General features: G+C 40.0%; 1 protein-coding gene across 2 annotated transcripts in view; it reads right to left on the reverse strand.

Annotated features, from left to right (window-relative positions):
- Nucleotides 1–2,441: 2,441 nt before the first annotated feature.
- The window catches only part of KCTD5 (potassium channel tetramerization domain containing 5), a 49,892-nt gene continuing 29,839 nt past the window's right edge, over nt 2,442–22,494 (reverse strand). For both annotated transcript variants that reach the window (XM_034783543.1, XM_034783544.1), the window contains 2 exons: nt 15,201–15,326; nt 2,442–4,941 (listed from right to left, as the gene is read on the reverse strand). In XM_034783543.1, coding sequence (XP_034639434.1) covers nt 4,912–4,941; nt 15,201–15,326 — 156 coding nt within the window. In that variant the 3' untranslated portion in view covers nt 2,442–4,911. The remainder of the gene's footprint in view (nt 4,942–15,200; nt 15,327–22,494) is intronic.

Here is a 22,494-nt window from a genome sequence, read left to right on the forward strand (position 1 = left end):
TCAAATAGGTGCAAATGAAATTCAATGAGATTCTCCACCCCACCCTCCTTGAATGCCACCCAAACTGCTGGCTCTTTTGTTAGGTTTCTACTTGGAGGAAAAGGCCTATCTCTTAGGCCTTGTCTACACTGTCACTTTACAGCACTGCAACTTTCTCGCTCAGGGGTGTGAAAAAACACCCCCCTGAGCACTGCAAGTTTCAGCACTGTAAAGTGGCAGTGTAGACAGTGCACCAGTGCTGGGAGTTACTCCCCTCATGGGGGTGACTTTTTTACAGCACTGGGAGAGCTGTCCCAGCGCAGGTGCTGCACATACATAGCCACATTAAAGCGCTGCCGCGTGAAGACCCTTCCTAACATTCTCTTCCCCCCTCCCCCCCCCCCCCGCCAGTGTGCCCCCCCACCCAAACACCAGACTGACTGGATTAAAGTGCACCAGCCAGGTTCTGGACTATTTACTTCAGACAGAACATGCTGTTGCTGTCCTTGCACCTCAAACTCATTGCAGGCTGGAATATAGCAGAGGTTCCCAATGAACCTGAAAGCATTCATTAGCTGGAATAGATTCCTACAGTGCTTCCCTGCACAAACAGCACCTGTTCCCACCCCCCCACTCCCCGAAAACAAGAAGCTCTGCAGTTTGAAGTGCAGCTCTCTTCTCAAAACTGGCTACGTGAAAACACCGCCATATTACCCAACAGACCTGCTCTTTAGGTGTGATCAGAGTTAGACCTGTCAACTTTAATGTCAAAATAAATTTTTACTTTTTTTTTTTTTTTTTTTTTTACTTTTAGCCGTGCAAAACCAACACATCTACAGAAGGGGCTGGATTATATCTGACATTCATCAAGGGGCTTGTTTAGTAATTTTAAATGTTGCACCTGTGCAAACCCATTGCTTGGAAAGGTGCAGCATCAGTGTCATTCAGGGAAGAATTTGAAAACAATGGAGTGGCACAGATACAACTGCAGCTTAAGTCATCCACCAGAACCTTTAATTGGTGCTGAAATGAAAAATGGAAAGAGACCCACTGGCTCTCAGAGCTCAGGGTGAATTTGCAGGAAGAGCAGACAAAAGGCTTCTTCTTACTTGTAAGTGGAATGTATTTGATACAGACTCACCAAGGATTGAGAAACATCCCATAGTGGCTCCCAGGTTTAACAGAGGAGCAGCAATTTAGTCTTTAACTACAATCAATTTCAATTGGTTAAAATGATTCATGGGACTACAATTAAACTCGGATTGAACTATTGTTTGAAAAACAGCCAAAAGTGTTTGATTTACAATTAATTATTTCCCCAGAAGCCAGAAATTGGTCATTACAAAATCCAATACCAATAGTTTCACTTTTTTCCTGATTTAAGTCTACAGGGGTTTCTGTGGTAATACTTAAGTTTTACAAATTTAAACTTACTGTGTTTTTAAAAGGTTTGTAAAACTTCTGGGTCTCATTTAAAACGGGTTAAAGAATCCCAATGAAAATCAGTAATTCTCTACTTAAGTAATCCCTTGGGTCTGTGTATGTAGCTCCAAATGATTGATACACTTAGATGGAGAATGTTTGTACACCTGTTAGGTCAGGAAATTGGGCCTTCTATAAAACAGTAATAACTGACTCAAGAAAGATAAATTGTCCTTTGTATGAAAAGCCACTTTAATTGTTTGTCTGCCTTGATCTAGTGTACCCTCATTCTCTTCTGCTATAACCTACCCATGCTCATGATTTAAAATCTAGGGCTGTAATACTGTTTTCATCTATTGATAAAGTAGCTTACAAATTCAAAGAGTCTGACCTGACCATCCTGTCTACCTCTTGCTAGTGTAGCTAACCTTATTCTAAGTTATCATATTTCAATACAAAAAGAAACCAAATTTTAGTAGAGGGAAGCTCCTGGGGCTTTAGGAAAATAATGTGATAGTACAATAGAACCTCAGAGTTACACACTGACCAGTCAACCACACTCCTCATTTGGAACCGGAAGCATGCAATCAGGCATCAGCAGAGACAAAAAACAAAGCAAAACAAGACAGTACAGTACTGTGTTAAATGTAAACTATTATAAAGGGAAGGTTTAAAAAAAAGATTTGATAGGTAAAGAAACTGTCTCTGTGCTTGTTTCATTTAAATTAAGATAGATAAAAGTAGCATTTTTCATCTGCATAATAAAGTTTCAAAGCTGTATTAAGTCAATGTTCAGTTGTAAACTTTTGAAAGAACCACCATTATGTTTTATTCAGAGTTATGAACATTTCAGGGTTATGAACAACCTCCATTCCCAATGTTTTCTTAACTCTGAGGTTCTACTGTACATGCACCTAAGTGAATGTCTCAGATGTTAAAGAAATATGAAATTAATAAGGGTAACAGCAAGAACAGAAGATTAGTTGACAAAGTCTCCTACAGCAGCTTGCAAAATTATTTACCAGATATTTGCCTAATAATTTTTTTTTTTTTTTTTTTTTTTTGCTGAAGTGAGAGACAATAGCTCTGTGAGGTATCAGACAGAGAAAGTGCAAAATGTTAATGATAAAAAACTCTTCCCCAAAATAATTTTTGCTACTACAAGGGACAATGTAAACCAGGGTGCAGATAATCCCACCAAAAAAAATAAAAAGCAAATGTATTATACCATAAAGTATTCCAGTGAAAACGCCACTCTCTAAAAGTGGCCCCTTTTCATATATATCCTCCAAGTTGTTTCAATTTTCTCAGTTTCTTACTCATGTTTTGCTTCTGCAATCCTTAAGGATCTCAGGTAGTTTATGAAAATCAAATCTTCTGCTTTCTTTTGTTTAACAACAGAAGACAACACACAAAAATGCAGATTTTGGAATGATATCAATATACATTTTTAATTATTAAAAGGCATTAAAAGCCATTTAATCCAATGCTGAATTTACTCTGTAGAGCACAGCAGGAAAATAGGAAGCTTTAAAGGCCACAATTCCATGAGCCATGGAACCTGAAGAACACGGGTCGTGTCAAGGTGCTTAAACCCAGTGACTTTCCAGCAGAGGAAATGCCTTTTAAGACAAATAATCGCCAGGCTTATCTTTAGATACACAAGATTATTTGTTACTATTTAGGGGAAATTTAGGCATTGACTTCAGGCTGATAAAATATGGATGCCTACCAAAAAAAAGTATAAAAGTATAAACATTTCCCCCTACAGAATAATTACATTTTAGTAAATTCAGTTAGGTCCTAACATCTTAAAAAAAGACGAACATATTAATGTGGTATTGTGGAGGGGTCAGCAGCTTCCTGTGCAGACCGCATCCAAGTGGCAAAATGCTTTACAAATTCTTTCAAGCATTAGATGCACAACAAAACATTTAGCCCACTGCATAACCTGCTTTGTAGAAATGGTTTTACAAATTGTTTACGCCAAACTTATCAATGTACAATACGTCTTAAAAAATATAGGTAAACCCAAGATGCTTGAGAAACTGGTTTTCACGTGGAGGATTACACATTTTACTCGTAGAGGATATGGTATATGTAAAAATTCTGAAGTTATTTAATGAAACAGTTTAAAATGCTTTTAGAATTCAAGACCATCTTGGACAATCCGGTTTAAACTCCCATCCACTACTCCATCTAGAGCTACGGAAGCCAATGAAGCTGCAAGAATCTAGAGTTTTACACAATCAATTTAGTTGAATCTGTTTCAAAAAGTCATGCTACTGGTTTTGTTTAAAACACAATGCAATAAAAAGCTCCAGTCTTGTGTGTTAACATTTACCACAGGCCTGTCCTAACGCAACTGTGTGAGAATGTTTTCAGGCAGCATTCTTAGAAACATCATAAAGAACTGCATAGTTGAAACAATGTAGAGAGATGGACTGTAAACATTCTGAAAATTCAAAGCAATTAATTCAGATTTTTAATTGGGTGAGCTTGTGTTTGCTCTTAGGGTAACTTTAAACCCATTCACCGAGATTAGAATCTAACACTATCCAGCCATGTAACTACACAAACTCCAGCTCTTAAAAATACCCAACAAAATCCAAGAGTAGCTTGAAACTTGTAGGCATTTCTAAAATGTACAACATTTGGTTAGCAACAAACATTTCAAAAGAGACAAGATATTCAGTTGTGACAATAATTTAAGAAATTTTGTTTTTCCTTTCAAACATTTGGCTAAGACTGGAGCTTAACTTTTGCAGGAGGAAGTTATTTTGACAGCAGAAACATCAGAGATGATTCAGACAAAAGACATTTTCTCCAAGTTTAGTATTCCCTTTGACTATTAAAATAAGCCATCAACCCAGTCAGTATTTTACACCTATGCTTTATGGGAATCTTGCCTAGGGTGTAACTTTTTACAAGGTAGTTTCACTTGATCTCCTACACCGTTCTTACCTAACAGAAAATGTGTCACTGAGCCATAAGGAATGTGCAGTATAAGATAGTAAACCGGGGCTGTCATTGATTCCAAAACCAACTATGTAGGCCCAAATATTTGCATTTATGGGCTGTAATATATATGTAGCACCAAATACAGTGTCCTTTAACGGTTTGCAATTATTAATACCAAAATCATTTCAAACTGATCAACACTGGATCATCCAGCACCAGATGTAAGTGCTACATGTCTCAGAGGAAAATATGAGTGCATGATTGTTTCTTTCTATGTGACCAATATAATTCAGCCCATGAGAGAGTACAACCATGCACTAGAACCAAGATTAACACATCTCTCACATCATCTATTCCCATTCAATAATCTTGCGATGTTTTCAGCCAGCAAATTCAGTCTATACCAGCTTATAGGCAAAAATGGTTCAATCCAGATCAATAGAAAATTATCTAAAGCAGATTTCTTCCTCTCACAGCCAAGCCTCTTCAATGTGATAATTCACTGCATCTTGGAATAAAAGAAATATTCTTCAGTGTTCAATATGGTCTTCACATCCTGGAACCTCGCTCTTGCAAAATCTGAAAGAGACAGTTAAAAATTACACACATGAAAATTTCCCAATATCAGACCTAAAGCCTGGGGGGGCAGAGAGTAAAAGAAATCACTGTATTTCAATCAGGTGATAAAGCCCGAAGGGCTGGCTTAAGGACTTTCCTGAAGCTGATGCCTTAATATAGAAAAACAGAGAATAGGCTACACATCACTTACTAAATTTCATTAACACACCTGTACAAAAGATCACCATTAGTGTATTTGAGTCACACTAATAAGAGGAAAGAAACTATTTAATATTGTAAGGGGGCAGTAAAAGTAGAGATCAATCAGACAAATGAGCGCAACTGGTCATCGATAAAGTTCACAGCACACAGACCAAACACAGAGTTCCTAAAAGTCACAAGAAGGTAAAGGAGGAGCTGCAAGGATAGTAGGTGTATGGGCTAAGCCAGTTTCTCTGATCCTAGCAGCAAGGCTGCCTCGTTTGTGCATTACCAGGGAAAATGGAGAATTGCCTTTTTCAAACTTGGGATTTTTTAAATTGTACTTGCTTTAGTAACATCTCCTGTGCTCTCCCTTGTTTTATGTATGACCTGTGTCACTTAGAGTAGCAATGGAACGTGCATAAGTAGCACAAAACGCGCCAAGGAAACCTGGGCAGGGACACGATTACAGTGTGAAAAAACAAGCAGCGTTTGAAGGTCAGGAGTATAAAAGCTTGCATGGGCTAGATCAACTCCTATACAGAGTAGGCTGATGCATTAACCCTACAGTATCTGCCCTGACCTCTTAAAGCAGTCCTGAGTATTAGTTATATGGTAAATACAAACAGCCAGATTCTTGACCCCATGGGACTATTTGTTAGGCTACTAATACGTGAAAGCTATTAGCCTGATGTATTAAGTTAATGTTTTAGATAGATCTTCATGTTTGAGCAATAGTATTTTAATAGATTTTCATGCAATACATTGGCTTGCACAATTTCTCTTGCGTCTGAGAAGACCCACAGTCCATATGCAAATCTTTCTTTTGGTGGGATGGGACACTTTGTGGAGTTCACTTTTCCAGGTACTCTTATGTTATGCTTTGTGAAGCAGAAGACAGACAATTAAGAGATACGGTGTTTTTTGAAGCATATTGGTTAAATTTTATAAGGAAGCGAGTTCAATTTAGTGGACAGAGAGGAGATGTTAAGAATCACACTTTCACAGGATTCATGTGGCCCATCCCATGGCAGTTGAGCGACCCTATGTTTGTAAGAGCAGACTACACTGAACTGGAGACCTCCTCCACCCTTAAGACACCATTCTATAACCAGCCTATAATCCAGATAAAGTGGCCCAAACTTGTGCACCTAAATTCATATCAACTCCCTACCATTTTGTAGCACACATCTCAAGACAGAAATCCTGTTTAAAGGATTCTACTCTCCTGCAGTGAAAAGTGAGAAGAGCCTCTTCTGGTGTGGGGAGAGGGGATGTACTCATTTGGCCAAGAAAAGCCCATTTGCTACAATATTCACTGCAGAAATCACATTCTGAAAATTGGTACTTAAACTCAATTCTCTTCAGAAAATATTTTAAAGTATTTGCCTCTGAAGTATCCAGGGTCTCTTCTTGGCATCTGCTCACCACTTTTCCTCTGCTCCCTCTGGTGGTTTTGGCTTTCCTGTCGCCACCCTCTTCACCTTAACCCATAATATGGGCTCTAAATTCTTGTATGATGGTATCCAAGCACCTTACATTAGTGTCTCAGGTTACTAGCCTCCGTTTTTTCATGTAATAGGTGATTAGTAATGATGAGATCAGTTATGATGGTGATTAGCACCACAGGGAAGCCTACAAATAAACTAAGGAGGAAGTCTTGATAGTAGTCAGACAAACTAAGCAAAGCTTTAAATGTGCCAGTGACAAGTACAGAGCACTGTTTGCTAGTCAGTGAAATTGGCAACACCTGACGCTTTACTCTTTTGGCCTGTGGCTGCCTTCATGGGGCTGGGAAAAGGCTTTCTGATCCAATCACGAGGAGAAGGTATATGACAGGCCAGGCACATTCCCCAGCAGAGGCAGCCACTGGTGTCATGCAGAAGTTCCTTCTCTGGTACTTGCAGTGGAATAGAATGTTTAAACCATGAACATCTTACACTGATACTCAGTTGTACCTTCCCTCCTAAAGAATTTCACAGGTCTTTACAATACACATACAAACACCTATCCCTCTATACTTGCAGGATAGAACATGGCAGCTGCTTAATAGGGCACAGAAGCACTGTATTAATGAATATACCAAAAAACTTGACATTTAAAAACTTACAGATGAATTTCATATTGCAAGTAACTAACTTTTCTAGTTTCAAAACCAGCCAACAATGGATAAGCCTTTCACATCAATTACAGCCAATTAGGATATAGTCTTTCCTGATGTATATAATGCTTTGGGATCTTCAAGGATTACAATTAGTGAGACCCCCTCAGTTGTATGATTTCTCCTAAAAAAGGTAACTTCAGAGGCAGACTGTTCTCTAGGACTACAGTGGAGATCTTGGTTAAGTAACGATTTAGGGCTGTCTACGCTGCAATTAAAAACCCATATCTGGCTTGTGCCAGCTGACTCAGGCTAAGGGGCTGTTTAATTGTGATGTAGCCGTTCGGGCTGTAGCCCAGGCTCTAGGACTCTGCGAGGAGCCCAAATGTCTACATCGCAATTAAACAGCCCCTTAGCCCAAGCCCACACTAGCCACAGGTATCTAAATACAGTGTAGGGAGGGAAAAGTGCCATCTATTGACTCACCAACAGTACTTCCTGCAGCACCTGGATTTTACTTTCTGGTTGGAGGGTTCCTATTCACACTGTATACTGTTCCTTAGGTTTGAGAGCAGATGAGATCACAGCTAGTATTACTATGAAGTTCCTTTGAAAGGTTTTCTAGATGAAGTATGAAAAGTTTCAAAGTATGTATTAAAAGCAAATGCTACATATTTCAGTGTTAAGAAAATTTGCCACCTGTGCTTCTAGTTAATTAAAAGCATTCTATAAGAAACTGCATGGCAAACACAAGTGTATTCAGTGAGTAAAAGTCAGGCCTTGAAAATGTACTTGACAACCTCTAGTAAAGGGATTTGCCATGATGAAAAATACATGTGCTAGTATGCCTGCTGCAACTTAAAGTTAGAGGAACAGTTAAGTACTGTAATTGCAGTATTATCAATCAACATTTATTATATATATTGCCAACAGCACCCGTATATGGTATTTTCCAAAACACAGAAGAGGGCACTCCCTACTCTGAGCAGAATACAATCAAGTTAACTATCAAACTTCAAAAGCATGCATCTTACTACTAGGGCTGGTCAACTGGCAGGAAAAAGACATTGGCTATGTTATTCAATACATTCCACCATATGATAGTCACCAAGCAAAATGTGACCACCATGACTGAATACCACAAAGAAAATGATCAGCTGAATAAGTTATTTGATGAACCCCAGTGGGTTAGACTACACACAGTCAATTCACCTAAAGATGTGCTGCTGAACTGACTAACTAATTGAGTTTAACATCAAACATTTAGTTAAACCTGTGTATGCAGACACTCGTATCAGATTCAACATGGCTCATCTCGGTTTAGCCTGCACCTGTAGAGTCCTAGAGTTCAGGCAAGAAGGGAGCACCGGATGATCTAGTCAGACCACTGACAGCACCGAGCTCCTGCACACTAAACCCAAACCCAGATGTACATATTACATCCCACAGGAAACTAAGCTATTATGATGTGCCACAGGGAGATAATAGGAGTGAGTGAATTTCATGTCACTTGTAACTTTAGCACAACATTTAATTCTGTGTAAAGCAGATCACAATCAACAGCACATGCATACCCCCCCCCCCCACCACCCTTTTCTTGCTTTTGCTTAGGCATTTTCCTACATGGCTTCACTTCACTTTCTCTTTCCTGTACCAGATCATGGTGATGTTTCTCAAGCCATCTTCAAAGTGTTTCCTCTGTACCTTCTCTCATTCTCCATCTCCTAACCTCTCTTTCTCTTCACTGTGAGCTCTACCTCCTGCCCTGTACATTTGGGTTTCTTTTCTTCCATATACCCCAGAAATGTGTGTGTCTCTCATATTTTATGTGCACACACTGTACTTCTCTTTCCTAGCTTATCCCATCAATCTCCCACTCTTTCCCTATGTCGTTCATTTGCCCTACCATCCCCTCACAAAAAAGATATGGAAATTTTACAAGGTGGCCATTACCCAGATAATTAATTCCACAGACCTATATGAGATAAGGGGCAGAGGGTATAGGGGGAACTGTCCAGGGCAACAACCTGGTGAGAAAGCAACTGCTTCTCCCATGCCAATCTATTTGGCTAGAGGAAGGTGTTGGGATAAGGGTGCTGTCCCTGGACTCTGCTCAGTGGCTTTATTTTCATACTAGCCTCCTGCTAGTAGCTGCCGACACATTTGAATGCCTCCTGGTTCTTATTTTCATTGCTGCCCACAGGATTCTGAACAGGAGTAAGAACTGACAGATGCTGGTCAGTATTCACTGTGCCACTTAGGGAAACTCTGAGCTGCCTGTTTGTAGAGTCCCTGAGTTTATACTCATGTGATATATGGAAGTTTCATACTGACCATAAGGACAAATCATTTAATAAAAAAAATAAAAATGAAAGCTTAGATTTTGCACAAGTTGGCAACCTTCCCCATGCACACTTTTCAAACATTTTATTACCGCAAGATAAATTTATCTTTTCCAACCCATATGCAAGCAGCACTGAAGTTATTTGTAAAAAGGCTGCCTTTCCAAAGGTACAGGTAAGAAAGGATTTGGAGTATGATCCTATAAGATACTGAATACCATCAGATTCCAGTGACTTCACCTGGGCTTTTCAGTATTGGAGTCCTGATGAGCAGCAAATAACAGATATAAGTAACAGCAGACTTAAAATAGAAACGATTGTCAACAAAAACATTAATTATTCTCCATGCACTGCTTCAAGCATTGTAAGGTCACTTCTTGGTAATTCATCATCATAATTTGAATTTCAATAGCACTGTCCATTTAGGTTCCTCAAAGCACTTTAGACTCAGTAAATTAGGACTTGGCCGAGTCTCCCCAGTGAGTTTTTTTCCATTTTAGACCTGTGGAAACCGGAGCACAGAAGTTAAATGACTTGTCTATATTCATACAGAGGGACTGAGGCAAAGTGGAGAAAAAAATGCAGACCTGCAGACTCCCTATATTGTGCTTTAATAGGACCATCCTTGGATAACATACTTCAGATGGACAAGCCTCTTAATATGTTGCCAAATCAGACATTTACTGAAGATTTTTATTAGCTGCCATTATACACAAAATATATGGACTAGAGAAAAAATAGGCCATGTAACAAAAACACAGAACCATTTCGGTCTAAAAACGTTTCCCCTAGAATCTGTATAAAGCATTTCCCCTCTCTCGGAATTGCTTGAAAAGGACTGATAATGCCAGTGTTACTTATGTAAAAAGGCACAAGAGCCAGTACAGGTCTTGTCATGTCATCACCATCTGTGCAACAGATCACACTGTCTATTACCATTTCTACCACTGTGAATTTCACCTGATACTAGGAATAAAGGCAACTATGACTATAGAACAAATACACCACTAGGACTAGCCAGAGGATGGTATTGGTGAGGGGTAGGTGATAATGGGGCAGAGGAAAGCATGTGGGTGAAGTCCTAGGGCAGCTAATGCTCACCATGACATTTACACTTAATCTGAGTCATTCATATCGTAATCCGTCTCTTCATCCTCGCTCTGAATGGCATGCAGCAAGTGTAAAGAAAGGGAGGGAAAAGAAAAGATTGCAAGTGAGTCAGAGCCAATGCAAAGTACAATCCACTTACACTTGAGGTACGTGAGGCTATTTTACTTTAACCCAATTCTTCATAAGGCAATAAGATACCAGACAATTTAAAGGCAGGATAATTATAAATAGCAGGAAAATTAGTTTTCCCCACTGTCCCAGGTATCAGCAGATTACTGCTAATGGTTCCATTCAGTTCAGCATTCATTTGACACAATGAAAGGGAACACTGTAATGAGTCAGCTGATGCTACATATGGTACCTGAAACTTGTGAACTCTGCAACTGGCTCCAGGTGTCTGTGGACTCTTAACACTTGGAAACTTAGCTTTGGAGGCAGAAATCAGGAGGAACATTGGGTCATCCCCTCCTAATAGAGGGCCTCAAGAAAGTGGGCAGGGAAACCAAGTGGATTTGGGAATGGAGAGCTCAGAGAAACACAAGCTGCCCCACAAGTGCTCTGCTTAACAAACAATGCCATTGAAACAGTTTAAGTAATTGGCTCAAAGGGGTTAGTTTACTCCTCCCAGCTACATTAGAAGGTTACATGTCCATTCCAGCTATCAATAATAAGACTCAGAGAAAGGCAATGGCTGAGTGGCATTGCTTCCTCAAACCCCACAAGAGATCCAACTTTTGGGCAAGCTGGTAGGTATACTGTTTAGGTTGTGCCTATGCAGTGGTGATATAGCTATGTTCATCCCAGGATACTAGAGAGACAAGATGGGTGAAGTAATATCTTTAATGAACCTACTTCTGTTGGTGAAAGAGACAAGCTTTCGAGTTTACACAGAGCTCTTCTTCAGGTTGTGACTGTTATTGTTCTAATGAACTTGGCCCATTTTAAGTTTTACTTAAAACAGAAGTTGAAGAGTTTAGTAAACTACAATTAGAATCTGCAGAGGCCAGAATGAAAATGAGCTTGAACAGAAATCCAAATCAGCAGCGAAACGGCAAAAAATGAATAAACTGTTCAGAAAGGAATCTAAATACTTTACATAACACTCATGCTCACAGTCCTTGGAAGCCTGACTAAGGTAAGGCTATTTTCCTTACTAATTCCCCATGATGTAGTCCAAGTCCTGGGTTATGTACATTCAGTGTAGGGCTTATTTTGGGAGGGCTCCTGTATGGACTTTGCAAACACAAGAGTGAGAGGTTAGTTGCATTTGAGGGGTGTTCTGAAAACAGATGGCCTTTCAGAATGCTCAGAGTTGTTTCTTCCAAAGTAGGAAATAATGAAAAAGAAGGGTACATGCTAAGTTCTCTTCATGGGAAATATCTCATAGTGTAAGATTCAAGAGTCAGTGTATATACTTATCACTGTGTAATGCTATCTCATAGAGGAACACATTTTAAGTTATTTTACAGCTGTAATTCACATGGCAGTAAAATCTTCACTTACCAGACTTCACTGCCATTGCTTGAAGTTCACCAGTGTATTGCTCAGTATTACTAGCATGTCACTTTTGGAGAAAGTCAATAATGTAGAATACCTGTCACTGGGGAAGCTTTTAGTACCTTTGGAAAAACTACTTTCAAGTTTTAGTTGCTATTGTTTCTTGTTCTATCTTATTTAGGCAAATTGTGTCCTCCATGAAGAGAATACCAGATAAAAAAAAACACCAGAAAAAGAAAGAAAAACTGGAAGAGCCAGATCAGCTGGGGCTGCTCCCAACATGTTTTTTTCTGGTTTGTAAACCCACCACTCTTAATAAAGATTCTGGTAATCTGGTGGGTAATGCAGAATTAAATACAATGGCCCTTTCATATCTGTACTGATAGGTTTTTTTAGATGTTCTGACACAAGGGTTCTTGTGCTTTCCCCTTCACAGCAGCATGGATCAGAGCCACCTAAACATTTGTCAATATGTAATTCTGGGTGACCTTCATTATCGTTTCAATGGAATAACAAGTTGTTGACGGTTAAATCAGACACAGTTTAGCAGATTATGAATTTGAGGCTAAACTGTCTTGAAAAATCCATCCGTCAAGAGGACAGATCCCAAGAAACAGTTCTGACTCAACATTCTAGTACCTTCCAACCCAAAGGGATTAAAAAAACAGAACAAAACAAAAAACCCCACAACCCTCCCACCCCCAAATACTCTGTTAACAGTATGTATATTAAAAGGAAACTTCAAAAAGCTCCCCTCTTGCACCTGTCCACAGTTCCTACCCCACTACTCACATCCTGTTCCCTGACATGCCCTTTAGTTTAGGGCACCCTGTCCAACAGTTGCACCAACAGGCAAGTTTATGTAGTTATGATTCCAATAAACTCTTTCTCCAAACTTCTTCCTGCATTTTGATGTTAGCCCAAGTCTGGTAAAGACAACTCTCCCATCCCAAACCCCCACTGGCCAATGCATAGTGGAACAAAACCCTGTTAATTTCTGGGGATTTTTTTCACTCACTTTCCTTTCAAAATGACTTTATTTGGTATCAGAGAGAGAGCTTCCAACTGTGTATTTTCAGCCAAGCAACAGGACTATGCTTACTCTTGGTTTTTAACTAACTCTTACTGTTCTAATCTCATGCTATTTCCCACTGTGCTCATTCTTTCGAGTACACGACTCCCTTCTGTGCATCAAGATTCTGGATGAGCATTTGAGACACAGCAGCGTTCTTCAGAGGTCCTCTACCAAGCCTGTGAATTTCACTGCAGAGAGTATAAATGCTAGCATCTCTTAAATGTCTGAATGGCCAAGAGCTGAACTGTACTTGTTCTGGACTAGTCCCTCCTCTTTAGACCCCAACACTGTTTGGTTTGGTATTCTACACATTTTCTATTAGCCTAGCATCCAGTCAAACTCTGGGTCCTTCTGAAGCATGTTGTTGCAGAAGAGTCACTGAAGTCCCTTGTAAAGGGATGCATTATGGTCAGTAATGCCAGTTTTTGCTTTATTATTTTTATCTTGGTGGTGCACATATCCCAGCCCTGAAGAGCTTACAAACTAAGACAACAAGCAAATGATGAACAGTGAGGGATAAGGCTGCAATTAAAATACTCACACAAGTTGCTTAAAATACCACACACTTGTTGCTTAAATACCACACTGACATATAACTTATCAGCTTTTCCGTTTCTTTCAGGCAGCATGAGGTCAGTGGGCTTACACGTGGATTCAGGGAGTGATCCATATGTAGGATTTTACAGTTTTACATGTTCACTTTTTACTTTTGGCGATATTAACTTCTTATAGGGTTTAAAATAAGTTTATCTGAATTACGATAAAATACACTTCAGCGGAAATTAGCCATTTCACTAGCAATGAAACAAAAAAAGTTTTAAAATACTCAAAAGTTTTATGAAATAAGTCTCATTACTTGTACCTTACATACCCACTGTGGGTATCCACACACAAAAATGCTACTTTCCAAACTGCTGCTGTGCCCAACCAAGAAATGAGCTGTGGACAGCATGAAAAGCAGTAGTAACCAGAAGCAGACAGTAGTTTACAATAAACAATGTGAGCAGGATACATCTGCCATTGGAAGTTCCAGATCAGTCTGAGGGAGCTTTTTTCAGTGTTTATTTTTTAAAACTGACTCTTGAAAAGTTGTGCTAAGTTTTAATTTGGCTGTTTTCAATTTAAACCAATAAAAATGAGAAATGAGTGGCAAACTTTTTTGTATAAAGATGACTAGTTTTACTACTAACCAATTATTAGTGTTTCCATCTCCCCACCAATCATGGTGTAAAATGTACAGTGCACATTGAGGGGAGGAACAGTGCAATTCATTTTCCATTTGGTCAGGGCCAACTATGAGTCAGCCATGTCACACACTGTCTTCCATAGTTATTTTCCTGAAAGTCAACAGATCACACAAGCAAGATCTCATGCCTATAATGTCTCTATCAATTCGGTCATGCAGAAGAGTGATATTTAGACAGAACCCTGAAAGCTGCAAGCTAGCACATCACATTACAAGTAAGGGACTTCATCTAATGGGAAGACTTTTATAGCTTATTGCATATGACAATACTTTTCAGACAGAATATGTCATTCACATTCCTGGTTGTGAAACTTCTGTATTCTGACTCAGATAAGCACGGAAAACATCTATCATCTGTACTGGTGGGATAATCAAAGTCTATCTACTGTCTGGTAACCCAAATATGCATATTCTCAAAAGGAGGCACTCACTAAGAAGTCCGATAAGAGCATGGGAGTCATGAAGAATACTAAGTATCATATTTAAAGTTCTTGTTTTGTAATGTGTGAATGTCATACTGACAATTAGAGTTACTTTAACTGGTACAGTTTATATTCTCATGCACAATGAAAAGGGAACCATTACCGACCTTGAGGAGAGATGGCAAGCAGATTATACACTATGCTCAACCTTCTTTTGAATAATAGCTGAGTCTAATTGCTTTGACTGACATCTTTCATTTCCTCCCTCCCATGCCCAGCATCTTACCTTTGCTTTTTCACTGGGCTCGCTGGTTGTGCCGTAGGGGGTATTATGCAGCTCCTTCGAGACAACACACAGAAATTCAGCCTGATCTTCATTTCCATAGTTATAGGAAGAACCAATACTGACCAACTGAAAGAAGAGAGAAAGGCTTAGGGGTATTTCTGCACAAAACAATTGCTATCAATTTTCCTCAACTTTGGCTTTAACACTCCAAAAGGTGTTGGCTGTATTTTGAGCATGATCTTCCACATTAATGCAAATAGATGCCAACTTCTGATGTCCGGGTTAATGTAGCTGTTCCATTTAAAGGTCTATAAGTCTTATTGTAAGGTGGTATTGCTAATAGTACCCTGAGTGCTTAGGCAAAATCTTACAGGAGCAATCAATGGGGAGAAGCCGCCTGCTCCCATTGCATTTCAGACACCTGAACACTCCCCCCTTTCCTCCAAAAATTATTTAAAAAAAAATCTGTGTGGGGCGTGATAGTGCGGGTGGGGTTTAGACAAGCAAGGAACTGCATGCAGAGAGCACTCTGCCCTGAACAGAGACCTGCTATTTTACTCATAGAATGACCCTATGCTTCTATTTGGAATATACAGAGCTATTTAGAGCAGGAGGCAAAAGTTAGCATTTGACTGAAAAAACAAGACAAACAGAATGGTGGGACTCGAGGACCAACTTTCCAAATTCAAATGTATTGTTACAAGGAAGTTGGTTAAGGTAGCATTACAAGTGAAAGTTATATGCTTGAAACGAAATGTTGCTTATTTATAAACTGCTAGAAGCCTTAAAACTGAACAAGGACAATTTATCTCAAAGAGCAGTCTGCTCTGATGGTGATAGTTGCATAGTGCAGAAGAAAATATCTAAGGTCAAAGGATTTACTCAGCAAGCCTTAACCAGCTGCTGAATCAAACCAGATGCAGGAATTTTTTTTGCAAAATACATTTCAAAATTACAGATAAAATGACACGTGTGGTACTGTTATGCAGCTACTGCTGACAAAAATAAGACCAGCAAAACTGTCTGGTGCACAGACCCTCTATATCAGGGTGGGCAAACTTTTTGGCCCGAGGGCCACATCTGGGTATGGAAATTGTATGGCAGGCCATGAATATTCATGAAATTGGGGGTTAGGGTGTAGGAGGGGATGAGGGCTCCAGCTGGGGGTGTGGGCCGGAAATGAGGAGTTCAGGGTGTGGGAGGGGACTCCGGGCTGGGGCAGGGGGTTGGGGTGCGGACTCTGGCTGGGCATGGGGGCTCTGGGGTGGGACTGGGGATGAGGGGGCAGGAGGGTGTTCTAGGCTGGGACCAAGGGGTTTGGAGGGCAGGAGGGGGGGGGAAAATCAAGGCTGGGGCAGGGGGTTGGGGCAGGTGTGCAGGCTCTGGGCCGCGTTCACCTCAAGCAGCTCCCAGAAACAACGGCATGTCCACCCTCCAGCTCCTACGTGGAGGCATGGCCAGACAGCTCTGCGCACTGCCCCACCCACAGATGCCGCCCCTGCAGCTCCCATTGGCCGCAGTCCCCAGCCAATGGGAGCTGTGAGGACCACACTTGGGGCGGGGGCAGTGTGCAAAGCCCCCTGGCTGCCCCTATGCATAGGAGCCAGAGGGGGAGAACATGCTGCTGCTTCCGGGAGCCGTGCGGAGCCACGGCACGTGTGGAGTGGGGCAAGCCCCTGACACCGCTCCCCGGCTGGAGCGCCAGAGCAGAGCAAGCCCCGGACCCTGCTCTCTGGCAGGAGGGCCAGATTAAAATGTCTGAAAGGTCGGATGTGGCTCCCGGGACGTAGTTTGCCCACCCCTGCACTATATCCACCCTATGCGGTCATAAATTTCACCAAATCCATCAGCCAAACTGCCACAGACATGTACTAACAGCCTTCTGTCCCCAGTTTGCAGTATCTCTATTTTCAATCCCAATATGCCAAATTTAGCTATAAAGTACCATTGATTAATGTCCATTTAATTATTAAAGTGCTCCTGGTATATGTCCAGGAGCAAAGGTTCAGTTTTCCTGCTATTCAGAGCAGCATCATTTGAAACAGACAAAAAAACTATTGTTCTAAAAACAGTTTATTTCCATTAGCTCAGGGGAGCCACAGAGATATTAAAGGACCTGATGGATGCTCCTGCACCCAGTTTGAGATGCGTAACCATGGAATCTTGGGCTAAAACATGGTCAGGGCATCAGGAATTAGACTGTTTACCCATACAGGCAGAGGGAGGCGATAACGGAGCTGAAAGCAGCCCCAACACAGTATTAATGGTAAAAACAAAGTTTCCTTGTACCCATGTGGAGTGGCAGAACAGAAATATCCAGGAGCTAGGATCTGTGTAAGGGGCTGTGTAAGTACCTAGACAGACAAACATAACCATGGCTTGCAAAATCTTTTACCTGGGACACTGTTTTAAAAGGTCAACTACATTTAAACAGCAAAGATACAGGATATGAGATTCACCACTGCCTCAAAATTAACCCTTTTATAACTAAAATGAACAGGAGTACTTGTGGCAACTCTAAGAGGCCAATTAAGTAAGAGAAAAAACAAGTTTTTTCTCTTACTTAATTGGCCTCTCAGAGTTGGTAAGACAACTCCCACCTTTTCATGCTCTCTGTATGTGTATATATCTCTCCTCAATATATGTTCCATTCTATGCATCCGAAGAAGTGGGCTGTAGTCCACAAAAGCTTATGCTCAGATAAATTTGTTAGTCTCTAAGGTGCCACAAATACTCCTGTTTTTGCGGATACAGACTAACATGGCTGCTACTCTGAAACCTTTTATAACCGTCACTTGCCAGAAGTGCTTGTCAGTAACTATCCTGCCACCACACGCTCCTGGTGCTTTTATACATCTCAACTATGCATATGTAGTCAGAGAATATCCAGTAGACCAGAGCATGAATAAAATTAAATCTGCTAAAAATAAGGTGATACCTTTTCCACCAAAGTATTTCTAATGCAGTTACAGAAAACACGTAATTTAAACATTCCTGGAGAATTTAATGGTGTTATTTATCTCAACATGTCCAGGCATACCAGCTTTCCCCAATGAATACTTTGTTACTTATATCAAGAATGTCTAAGTGACTGACAGGGAATCGCACAGTAAAACATAAGGCACCTTGATTTTTCAGCCATATAGAATGAACTAAAAAAGTCGGCCGTACCCTGCCTTGGAAAGAGGCTGCCACGATTAAGAGATGAAATTACACAGCCCACTCGCAAGACAATTGAACATTAAGAAGAAAGAAAGAATTCCATACACATTAGTGACCAGTTAACTCTGTTTACAGTCAAAAGAAGACACTACACAAATCTTTGGAATGTAAAGTGAGTTTTTGGCCCAAACCTCAAAACCGAGCAATAAGAACAGTTAAACTGATGCAAAATGAATACTGTACAACACACACAGAATAACCAGTTTCTCAAACCAGAAAGGTTTCAGAGTAGCAGCTGTGTTAGTCTGTATCCACAAAAAGAAGAACAGGAGTACTTGTGGCACCTTAGAGACTAACAAATTTATTAGAGCATAAGCTTTCGTGGACTACAGCCCACTTGATATGCATCAAAGAAGTGGGCTGTAGTCCATGAAAGCTTATGCTCTAATAAATTTGTTAGTCTCTAAGATGCCACAAGTACTCCTGTTCTTCAAACCAGAAAGAATATTTAAAAAACCCTTTATTTTAAATTAACTTAAACAACTTTACTTTGAAAGCACAAAAGCATTAAGTGGCTTGATACACGTTAAAACAAGATTAGAGATATCCCAACTTCCCAAAGGATTTAAAAAATAAAGTCCTATAGACAGCCAATTGTCTTCTTGCAAAATGACTTCTTATTCTGGGGAGTGTGAAGGGCCAGATGTCAGATCAACTAGGTTTACAACTGCAGCAACTATTCTGCCTGTAAAGGGAGAAATACCTCATTGCTCACTGAGGGTCAGCAAAAATAAATGTATTCTCTGAAAATAGACGTGCCAGTTATCAGAAGTGCCTCAACCACCAGGCCCCCTGGTTTAATACAGAATGGATTGGTGACAGTGAACTCTCTAGGAGGGCTTTTAACTCAGTTTTGCTTCCCCTCATGCTTTGAAACAGCCCAAATTTGCTGACCTTCTGGGCATGCTTTTAGTGAGAAAGTGTGCTGATGGTTGGTCAGGGGGATATTAACCAGCAGGATAGTAGTTTTTATTTTGTTGGTTGTGGTAAGTCTGGATGGGCTAATCATCATATTACTGATTAGTTTGTATATTTATAGAGCCTCAAGGTACATGCTGTTTGTCATGTTTATTAAACATGGATTCTTTGAAGCTGGCCTGTGTTACACCCTTGTAAAGTGCTTATACAAGCAAACCTGTGCATATGTATGCTGCTGAGAATGTATTGTTTGTATAGCACAAAGAGTGTGCTAAAAGCTTAACTCCAGTGTTTACCACAAGGAATTGTTTGGTCTTGGGAACTCATTGATTTTAAAGCCCTGTCCTTCTCAAAAGAATTTCACTTCTGCTTGTGCCTTTTCTGGTGTAGACTTATGCATTGTGCTGCTTATGGACATGAACTTGTGTTAATGAGAGGTTTCCATCCATTGTTAGAATAGCTCACTCCTAAACCACTGCCCTCACAAGAGACCTTTTGATTAGATACTAGGTAGGGTACAGAAGCATCCTCAACTGAGAGCAAGAACCTCTGACTCCTATTTAAAGTTTCAAAGCAGGACTCAGATTGTATATGTGCGTGCATGCAGTAGGGAAAGATGCTTCCCCCCACCAACCCTTTAATCTCTGTCAGTACTTACCATTTTAAAGTCATAAAGGTAGCTCATGAATTGTTGTATACACCAAGATTAATTTACAGGAGAAAGTTTTCCAAGATTTTGTCTATCAACATTTAAACAGTAAAAGTTAGGGCAGATTCAATATGCCCATGCACTGTGGCACAATTGTGATTCTGGGAAATCAGTTAAGGGGAGAGACTGATGAATGGATTTTAAGGGCAGAAAAGACTAAAATTATCATCTAGTCTGACACCTGCATTACACAGGACATATAATATTTACCAAATGGTTCCTGCATTAAGCCCATAATTTTTTGTCTGAGCTACAGAATATCCTTTAGAAAGACATCCAATCTTGATTTAAAGACTTCAAGTGATGGAGAATCCCCAGCATCCCTTGGCAAGTTGTTCAATGACCATTGTTAACATGACAACATTTGGGATTAACAAAAATGGATTTCTGGCAGTGCAAGATAAGACTGACTCTAAAATCTTCTATGGAAAGATGAAAACTGAAAACTCATAGCTGTTGCTATCTCACAAGTGTTTGTATTGGGACTATTTAAAAACAAAACAACAACAACATAAGAATGGCTATAATGGATTAGAGGAATGTTCCATCTAACTCAGTATCCTGTCTTCTGACAATGGTCAATGCCAGGTGCTTCACAGGGAATGAACAGAACAGGTAATCAAGTGATCATCCTGTCACCCATTTCCACCTTCTGTCAAACAGAGGCGAGGGACAATTCAGAACATGGTTTTGCATCCCTGCCCATCCTGGCTAATAGTCACTGATGGACTTATCCTCTATGAATTTATCTAGTTCTTTTTTGAACCCTGTCATGGTCTTGGTCTTCACAACATCCTCTGGAAAAAGAGTTCCACAGGTTGATTGTGTTTGTGTGAAGAAATACTTCCTTTTGTTTGTTTTAAACCTGCTATTAATTTCATTTGGTGACCCCTAGTTCTTGTGTTATGAGGAGTAAATAATCCTTCTTTACTTTCTCCACACCAGACATGATTTCATAGACCTCTACAGTATCATATCACCCCATTCACTGTCTTTTTTCTAATCTGAAAAGTCCAAGTCTTACTAATTTTCATATGGAAACTGTTCCATACCACTAATAATTTTTGTTGCCCTTTTCTGTACCTTTTCCAATTCCAATACAACTTTTTTGAGATGGGGCACCACAGTATTCAAGATGTGGACGTACCATGGATTTATATAGTGGCAATATGATATTTTCTGTCTTATTATCTATCCCTTTCCTAATGAATCCAACATTCAGTTAGGTTTTTTGACTGTTGCTGCACATTGAGTGGATGTTTTCAGAGACCTGTCCACAATGACTTCAAATTTTGCCTCCTCATTGTTTACACCTTTTTCCAGATAATTTATGAATATGTTGAACAGCACTGGTCCCAATATAGATCCCTGGGAGAGACTACTATTTACCTCTCACCATTCTGAAAACGGACCATTTATTCCCACCTTTTGTTTCCTATCTTTTAACCAGCTACTGATTCATGAGAGGACCTTCCCTCTTATCCCATGACAGGTTACTTTGCTTCAGAGTAGCAGCCGTGTTAGTCTGTATCCGCAGAAAGAACAGGAGTACTTGTGGCACCTTAGAGACTAACAAATTTATTAGAGCATAAGCTTTCGTGCCACAAGTACTCCTGTTCTTCTTACTTTGCTTAAGAGCCTTTGGTGAGGGACCTTGTCAAAGACTTTCTGAAAATCTAAGTATGAATTCTAGAAGATTGGTGAGGCATGATTTCCCTTTATGAAAACCATGTTGATGCTTCCACAACAAAGCATGTTCATCTGTGTGTCTGATAATTCTGTTCTTTACTATAGTTTCAACCAATTTGCCTGGTACTGAAGTTAGGCTTACTGGCCTGTAATTGACGGGATCGCCTCTAGAGTCTTTTTTAAAAATTGGTGTCACATTAGCTATCCTCCAGTCATCGGGTACAGAAGCTGATTTAAATAATAGCTTACATACCACAGTTAATAGTTCTGCAAATTTCACATTTGAGTTCCTTCAGAACTCTTGGGTGAATACCATCCTATCCACAGTGTTTAATTTATCAATTTATTCCAAAACCTCCTCTAATAACACCTCAATCTGGGACAGTTCCTCAGATTTGTCACCTAAAAAGAATGGCTTAGGTTTGGGAATCTTCTTCACATCCTTAGCCGTGAAGACCAATGCAAAGAATGCTCCTTTAGCATCTTGATCGTCTAGTGGCCCCACTGGTTGCTTAGCAGGCTTCCTGCTTCTGATGTGCTTAATTTTTTTGCTGTTACTTTTTGAGTCTTTGGCTAACTGTTCTTCAAATTCTTTTTTGGTCTTCCTAATTATATTTTTACACTTCATTTGCCAGAGTTTATGCTTCTTTCTGTTTTCCTCAATAGGATTTAACTTTGTAAGGATGTCTTTTTGCCTCTATCTGCTTCTTACTTTGCTGTTCAGCCATGGTGGTGCTTTTTTGGTCCTATTACTAT

This window comes from Trachemys scripta, chromosome 10 (genome assembly GCF_013100865.1).
Source record: "Trachemys scripta elegans isolate TJP31775 chromosome 10, CAS_Tse_1.0, whole genome shotgun sequence".
NCBI classification, from domain to species: Eukaryota; Metazoa; Chordata; order Testudines; family Emydidae; genus Trachemys; species Trachemys scripta.